The sequence below is a fragment of the Tupaia chinensis genome, unplaced genomic scaffold (genome assembly GCF_000334495.1).
Source record: "Tupaia chinensis unplaced genomic scaffold, TupChi_1.0 Scaffold000001_1, whole genome shotgun sequence".
Taxonomy (NCBI): Eukaryota; Metazoa; Chordata; class Mammalia; order Scandentia; family Tupaiidae; genus Tupaia; species Tupaia belangeri.
In genome coordinates, this window is record NW_006159427.1 from 2069833 (window position 1) to 2078513 (window position 8681).

An 8681-nucleotide genomic window follows, 5' to 3' on the forward strand; every position below is an offset into this window, starting at 1 on the left:
AAACCTCTTTATAGATGTTAAGTCCTGGAAAGTAGCGCGGAAAGTGCTAAGAGGCGGCGTATGCTCCGTCTTTCCCATTGTTTGTTGGTTTAAGGGATTTCCCTGCAGTTTGGGAGACGGAGCGGTGAGCTGTTTATTAGTGTGTTTATCAGCCGACTTCGGAGCACACTCGGCCTCAGAGATTAAAGAGACCACAGAGCTGGCTTCCAGCAAAGGTTCCTGTCCCTAATCATGTGTGAACTGTTTTCCTTCCTCGGCCGCAGAGTCTGGGTGGCTCGCGCCGGCGGAACCAGGCAGGCTGCGTCCCGGGCAGGAATGGCCATCACCTGTTGGGACTTCCAGCGGGCGCGGCGAGGCGCTTGGGGCCCGCCCGAGGCAGGGGCGGCCGCCGCCCGGGAAGCTCGGCCCCCAGTCCTCAGGGACCCGGCCGGCTGGCGGGCGGACAGACTGAGGCACCTGGGGACCGAGGGACTGGGGGACGGGGGAAACGGGGGAGGCCGGCGCTGGAATGCAGTTTTCTCGGGCCAAAGAGACTTTGCACCGGAGTGGAGAATAGTTTGGGGTGGGGTTTCGCACCGTCCCCTCCTCCCCACCCCGGGGCCCCTTCCAGGCGCGTTCTGGGAGCTTTCAGAACTGAGCTCTGAAGTTTGCAGAGAGCAGGGAGCTTGTGCCGCCGGCAGGGACAATGGAAGAAAACGAAAGCCAGAAATGTGAGCCGAGCCTTCCCTCCTCAGCAGACAGCAGACAGATGCAGGGTAAGTAACTGACCCATTCAAAGATGGAGTTACAAGGACGCGTGTCCCTCGCCGCCGGCTGCTTTTTATAAACGGGAGACCTGGCGCCTGGCAAAAGAAAAATGCCTATTTCTTGGGGTGGTGCCTTTTCAAAACAGAGTCAACAGAGCTGTGATTTCTTGGGCTTGACTTTATCTCTGGCAGGATTTTCCTAAGCAGCGAAGGAGGTGGCGGGTCATGTCACGTTGGTCGCACAGAGAGCGGTCGGTCTGTGCTCGCTCTCTAAGGCGATGGCAAATAAATCGCTAAGCAGCTTTTACTCCTTTCTCCCGTGCTCCAGTGGGAAGAAGGAACTGATTTCACTAAACTGTCTCTAAGAGGGCAGCATTTCCATTCATTGGTTGGGGGATTCCAGGAGGCCAGATGCATGTTGGATGCAAAGTTTAGCAGCACTTTAGAGTGAAATTACGGAGTTTAGGGAAATTTTATTTTCCAGATCAGAACAGCAGGAGAGTATTTGTACATCTGGATGATGGATAGAACTCTGAATCTTCTTTACGTTTTAATTAAAGAGTTGGGAGTTGTGAGATAATTTAGGGAAATTTTCTCCAGGCAGTTTCCCTTGTAATGGTGTTTGTTATAGACCCATGTTTTCCGTAGGGAATTTCCAGAAGCTTGTATGGTTCCAAAGAAACTTTGCAGTAGGGTTGGGTCGCAAAGGGACTTCTCGGCTCTCCTGCCTCTGACATCTGCAATGCCAGAGCCTATAGTACAGTATCATACAGGCACCCTTTTCCTAGACCACACAGTCCCCAACTGCTCCACCACACCCTTCCCCAGGTTCATCCAGGGGCCAGTTGCTAACAAAAAGACGTAGGGGGGTGCAGTGCTGAGCGTGGGAGTAGGGATTATGCACTGGGGAAAAGGTGTGTGTTTTTTAAAAATGTAAAAGGGAAGTAACACATGATTCATACTCACTGAAAATGCAAAACTAAGCCAGACAGAAGAAAATAGAATTACTGGAGATAGAAAGACCCAAGGGAAACGCAGGAAACCTTAAGCTTAGTAAATGCCAGCGCATACCACAGTCTCCAGTCCAGGAGTCCTCTGTGTTTGTGCTTCCAAGGCAGAGCGCACCTGGAGGCCGCAGGAGATCACCCCCACCCCCACCCCGCAGGTCTCAGCCTCTGGACTTGTCCTGAAAGAAATGACCCAGATTCTAGAAGAGTAATTATCTCTCTTTTTTTTTAAGAGAGATTTTTGTAATAGGGTGTGTGGGCTCACTGGAGAGACAGAGAGAGACAGAAGGTGAGAGAAATCACCCCCCAGGGGGGATGGCCACACCGCCTTCCCTTCTCCTGCATTCTACTCTGGGATCTTGGGCATGCACGTACCCATGCTTGGCATGAGTTTTAAGCCACCGGGTCTTGGACCCAAACTAATCCACTATGTGGGAGTCAAGCCATGTACCCATTCCGCCATCTGGTGGTCCCAGAATAGGATCAATTTAGGAAACAATTTTCACAACCACAGCAATGCAAAGGTGCTTAGGAGGCTAGGATGGTCAGACTGAACCAGTATTCATTCAATAAACACTGAGCGTCCATTATGAAGCAGTCACTGCTTTAGCTGCTGGGACCTAGCAGAAAGTGAAAGAGACAAAAATACTTTCCTTCATTTAACTTATATGAGGGGATTCAAAAAAATTATTGAAAAATGGAAATGATGAGTATTTTGGTGCAAACCCTTGAAATCTATGCATGGTTTTTCCATAATGCACATTTTCCATGAACTTTTTTTTTTAAGAGATTTTTGCAGAGGTCAGCAGGTGGCATGATGGTTTAGGCGTTGGAAACTCCCACATGGCCAACCATGGTTTGAGTCCTGGATCTGGTAGCTTGCTTTCTCACTTTCTCTCTGTGTCTCTCTCTGGTCAAATTAAAATAAATGAATGAATAAATAAAATTAAATAAAAAATTATTTTTTTAAAAGAGATTTTTCCTATAGGGCATGTACCAGAGAGACGGAGACAGAAAGCAAGAAATCAGCCCTCAGGAGTGTCTGCGATGGCTGTGCTGGAGTCCCTTCTCCTCCATTCTCCTCTTGGAATCTTTGGCACACATGCACACACATACCCAGCATGAGTTTTTTGGTTGGTTGGTTGTTTGTTTTAAAGAGAGATTTTTGCTATGGAGTGTGTGTTTTTGCCAGAGAGACAGAGCGACAAAGAGAAAAAGTGAGAAATCACCCCTCAGGGCAAATGGCCACACTGCCACCCCTTCTCCATTCTCCTTTCAGGATCTCGGGCGTGCACATAACATGTGCCTGAGTTGAGTTTTAAGCTACTGGCTCTGGGACTTGAACCTCAGTCAGCTATGAGGGAGTCTAGTGATGTAACCATTGTGCCATCTGCTGGCCCCTCCATGAACTTTTTGAAGGCCTCCTCCCCCTCACATTCTAAGGGCCAGCTTTAAGGAGCGGAGTAAGGAGGTAGAGGCAGACAATGAACAAATAAGCATATAGCATGTTAGATAGCTAGAAGTTCTTTCTGTGTGCGTATGTACTCTCTATCATGATTATAAAAATAGAGAGTTGGATCGTGGCCCGGCGTTTAAGGACTCTAGAACTCATATGACTGACTACATGGTTTGAGTTCCACATGCAGCGGCAGCTTGAAGAATACACCAGGCACTTGTGCATGTGCACCCCAAATCCCAAATGGACAGAGAAATGGAAGAGGAAGGATTACCGTGTGACCAGCTCCATTGAGGGTGTTTTCTATTTTTCTCTCTGTTTCTCTCTGGCAAGTGCATGTGCTCTCTGGCAAATTATAAATGAATGAATGAATGAATGATGGGAGATACTTGATGTGCATTAAAGGTAAAGCCAAAAGACTTTGCTAAGACATTGGCTATGGGATGTAAGAGAAAAAGAAGTTAGTGACAACTTCAAAATGTTGACCTGAGGAGCTGGAAGAATGGAGTTGCCCTTTACCAAGTGGGAACGCATTTGAGAGGGATAGATGAGAGCGTGGTTATGGTTTGGGGTGGGAGCCGAAAGTCTTGTGTATGTTAAAAATGAGGAATCTATCCAAGTGGAGATGTTGATTGCAGTTTGGATATTTGTGATTGGAAGAGAGAAGAGAGGACTAGAGATTGTGAGAGATATCCTGTATCTTATCCATTTTTGCATTGCTTACAGAAATACCTGAGACTGTGTGAATTGAAGAGGATATTTTGACTCACAGTTCAGGTGACAGGAAAGTCCAAAGGCATCACAAAATTGTGGAGGGTACAACTTTGAGCAGAGACGCACATGGTCTGTACCCCGGTGGCTTTCTCTCTGCTGTTCTGATCTCATTCCCTGTGCTTATAGACCCTTCCAGAACTCAGTCATGGAGGTCCTGCCTTAATGACATCCTCATACTGAAAGGCCCCACTCTGGGACTCTGGAGAGGAATTAAGTTTTCACTTAAAAACCTTTACAGGGGCCAGCAGATGGTTACGTCACTGGACTCCCATGTAGTTGACCACTGTTCAAGTCCTGGACCTGGCGACGTAAAACTCACTGTGGGCGCATGTGCTTGTATGCCCCAAATCCTGAGAGGAGAATGGCGGAGAAGGGATTGTGGTGTGGCCATTATTTCTCACTTTCTGTCTCCCAACAAAACAAAACAAAACAAAACAAAACACCTTAATATTACAATCAAGTCCCAGCACATGACTTTCTGAGAGGACATCCAATCACTGGCCACTAAGACTATAGTCTAAAACATGAAACTTCGGGTGGCAAATCATTAAACACCTAGGATTAAGTCTGTGTGCCAAAGGAAGGTTCAACTGACGTGCCTTGGGAGGCTCCAATATTTAGGACCCAGAATAGAATGGGTGACCGAAAGATTATTAAAAAATAGAAGAAACCAGGTTACATGTCAAAGATCCCATTAAGTTCTGGGCTTATATGATACTGTAAAGAACAGTGGCTTCATTTACATTCTCTGGTCAGCCTGAGAACCACAGGGAGGGTGACATTTCTTAGCTGTCCTCCCCCAAATGTCCACTTCTGTCATTGTACTCTCCTGTATGTGCTTATGTATCTGTTCTACCCAATTACGATGTGCTATTTCAGGGCAAGGACCCTGTCGTACTCAGTTTGCATTACCGGCACCAAACAAAGCAGCAGGCATGCAGAAGGCACTCAATAGATATTTGTCGAATGAAAGATTGATTAACTATACTACCCTAGGACTTTGAGTTTATCAACCTGCTATCGATAAGAATCTCTTGGGTGATCATGTAGCTTATTGTCTAAACCAATATACTTTTGAGAATGAAAGGGGACACTATAAATAATTTCACTAGGACAACAGTTGTAACCCAGAACTGTGGAGGCAAACTGGGGCATGTGATCATCCTAAGAATAGCTCTAATCAGCAAATAAGGTTTCTGTGACTGAATAGCCAGGCTAGTATAATAATGTGGGCATGTACTGTGTCGTGCATTCACAGAGTTGGCACTCAATAATTATTGGTAGATTTTGAATCTAACTATATCATGCTTCCTTTAAAAGCCACCCGCTCTTCAGTGCAGTCCTGGAGGATAGGCTTTCCTTGGGTTGACTTGTACCTGTCAATAGCAACCTGGAGGTATCTGCTTTTACCACAGGACTTCAAAAAGTTAATGTGCAAATGGAATTAAAGTCAGAGTTTATTTTGGTGGGGAAAAAAATGTAAATCTATACATAATTTTTTTTTCATAATACATACTTTCCATAAACTTTTTGAAATGCCTATATACCTGGCCCTAAAGGTCTTAAAGCTTCCACGCAGGTCAGTGCACCTGTTTGCCTTCCCCGCCCCTGATTGGCAGCCTTCACCCAGCCCTGATCTGCAGCCTCCCATGGAGTGCAAAGCCTGGGGAATCACAGACATGCAGGTCTCGTCTCAGACATCTCTAAAATATCTCCATCAGTTTCTATCCCCTAATCCCCCTTGACTCTTTTTCTTTCCTTTTTTTTTTTTTTTTTTTTGCCAGAGGGTGTGTGTCTGGGGAGGGGAGGGAGGAAGCAATCTCAGAGGGGCATGGTCATGCCACCATCTCTTCTATTGCACATTTCTCCATCCTGTCAGGATTTTGAGCACCCTTGTGTACATGCACCTGCCATGTTTTTAAAGCCAATGGAGTCAGGATTTTACCCACGATTGGCCATGGAGGATCCAGTTTCCTTGACCATTAGGCCATAGGGCTGTCCTCCTGTTTTATTTTTTAAAGTACTTATCACTATAGGACATGTATATATTATTGGTTTGCTGTCTGCCTCCCTCCTTACGATTTGGCCCACTGTATGAGGGAAGGGAAGTCTGTCTTGATCACCCCACCACTCTAACTTCTTTCCTTGTATGGAGGAAGTACTCAATAAATATTTGTGTGAATGAATGAATCTATTAACTTTTTTTTTCAAATATTTTATTCAACTGTATTTATTTATTTACTTATTAATTTGACCATTGAGGGACAGAGTGAGTGAGAAAGAGAGAGAAAGTGACAAAGCAAGTTGCCAGGTCCGGGATTCGAACCATGGTTGGCCATGTGGGAATCCAGCGCCTATAACCACCACACCACCTGCCAGCCCTGAATCAATTAACTTTTATCAACACTGACAGAGAATGCTGCTCTGACTAGGGGAGGATCTGTCCGTAGTTGGTCTAAGGCCTGCACAGAAATTGTCTCCATCACTGACTTAAGGTTCTTGGTGGAGGGGGGGAAAGGGGAACCAGCAGGTGGCATGGTGGTTAAGGCCCTGGACACTCCCACATGGCTGACTGCGGTTCGAATACTGGACCTGGTGGCTTGCTTTCTCACTTTCCCTCTCTCTCTCTCTGTGCGTATCTCTCTCTGGTCTAATTAAAATAAATGAATGAATAAATAAAATAAATAATAATTTTTTTAAAAAAGGTTCTTTGGGGGAATATAATGGCCTGGTGTCAGCCATAATTTCTATGTGCATTTGTATATGGTGTGATCTTTATGATATTAACAAGGAAAAGCTGAAAACGGAGGGATCCTAGGGGACCCTGTGTGTCCACAGCAGAATAAGCATATTAGTCAGATAGGCTCGTTGTTGTGACAGACCCCTCATGTGGTGATTGTGCATGATAGAGGTTAATTTCTTGCTCACACACAGTGGAATGCGATGTTTCTGGCCAGGTGGATCTCCTGGGTGGCCTACCCAGGCTCTTTCTGTCACCCTTCAGGGCCTTGGACAGTTTCATCAGATCCTTTGCATTTAGTGGCCAAAGAGAGAGAGTGGGTGGAAGATGATTCAGGAGGGCAGGGGCCCGGACAAAAGCTGACCCCCATTGCACTGACCAGATTAGAATAAGGTCCCCGTTAGAGGAAGGGTCTGGAAAATGTGGTCTTGTGTGTGTGCGGCAGGAGAATGTGCGGTTTGGACACACAGAACTCTGCCTCGGCACACTGAGAGGTTGTACAGCCAGCCAGAACAGCAGCACCCGCCATGTTCCCTGTGGCGAGAGAGTGTCCCCGCACAGTCCACCAAATTCCATAGTAGAGGGGCCAGAGGGAGGCTCGGAGATAAAGCACACCGAGGCTCTGTGCGGCTGATCTGGGAGGGAAGGTTCCAGATTTGTGTCTGGAGACTTTCCTGAGTACACAGGGCACACGCGTGCTCGTGTTCTAGAGCTGGCTAAGGCAGTGGTGCGTTGTAGCTTTGAGCCCTGATGAGGATCCTGTCTCTAAGTCTCTCTTTTTCTGAGTGTCTCTTGTTCATGGAAGAAATAAACTTTTTTTTTTTTTTAAAGTAGCATTATAGAGGCAGCTAAACAAAAGCCAAGATAAATGGGGCTCCCGTATTTGTCCACTTTCTCTCCAATGCCAAGGTATTAGTAAAAGACGCTATGGGGAGCCAGGCAGTGGTGCAACGGTGAAACATGACACTATGAGACAGACCCATGTGTGAGAGTTGCAGGTTCTCATCCTGGGACCGCCCTGACCATGTGAGCATGCCTGTCCCCCGCATCCAGGGCTAGCTGAGTCTGAGTCTGCGGTGGATCGTGGCATCTGGACCCTGTCAGTGTTGTCTCTCTAACTCATGGGCCGGCAGGTGGAGTGGGGGTTAAGGTCACTGGTCTCCCACATGGTGGGCTGTGGTTCGAGTCCTGGACCTGGCAGTTTACTTTCTCTCTCTTCTTTCTCTCTCTCTCTCTCTCTCTTTCTGTCCCTCTCTGATCAAGTTTTAAAAAATAAGTAAATAAATAAATAAATTTAAATAAAATAATTCTTTTAAAAAATAAACTTTAAAATGAAAGAACAAACATGGGGCCCACCTGATCTCAAATCAGGCATGAAATCTCAGGGAACTTTCAGCGCTGCTACTGGCTCTTGGGGATCTGCAGGAGAGCGAGCAGGGCGAAATGCCTGAATGACGAAGGCCCCGGGGCCCTTCTGCAGGTCAGCCGACCTGCTAAGCCATCTGAGTCATGGCGTACCGCAGGCTGCTGTCCAACTCGCTGCGTGCATTTCTCCTTTCCGATGCCCCATCCGTGATCCTCTGGCTTCCAGGTGTCTGGCCCAGCCCTCGTTTTCTTTTTTTCTTTCTTTCTTTTTTTTTTTTAGAGGTTTTTGCCATAGGGCACGTGCACTTGCCAGACAGAGAGAGAGAGACAGAGAGACAGAAAGTGAGAAATCACCCCCCCCCCGGGGGGGATGGTCATGCCGCAATCCCTTCTCCTCCATTCTCCTCTCGGGATCTTGGGCACGCCCGCACACGCGCCTAGCGTGAGTTTAAGCCACCGGGTCTGGGACACGAACCGCGGTCGACTACATGGGAGTCCAGCGACATAGCCATTACACTAACTGCTGGTCCCCCAGCCCTCGCTTTTTTACTTTGCCGACAGCCTCTATCCCAGCCAGGAAGCCCTTCGGTAGT

At 47.1% G+C, this 8681-nt stretch overlaps 1 protein-coding gene across 1 annotated transcript in view; it reads left to right on the forward strand.

Moving 5' to 3' along the window:
* Positions 1 to 455: 455 nt before the first annotated feature.
* Positions 456 to 8681, forward strand: part of KIAA1217 (KIAA1217 ortholog) — a gene marked incomplete in the record, with an annotated part of 421704 nt that continues 413478 nt past the window's right edge. Inside the window, 1 exon segment of the mRNA XM_027771604.1 lies at positions 456 to 755. Coding sequence (XP_027627405.1) covers positions 686 to 755 — 70 coding nt within the window.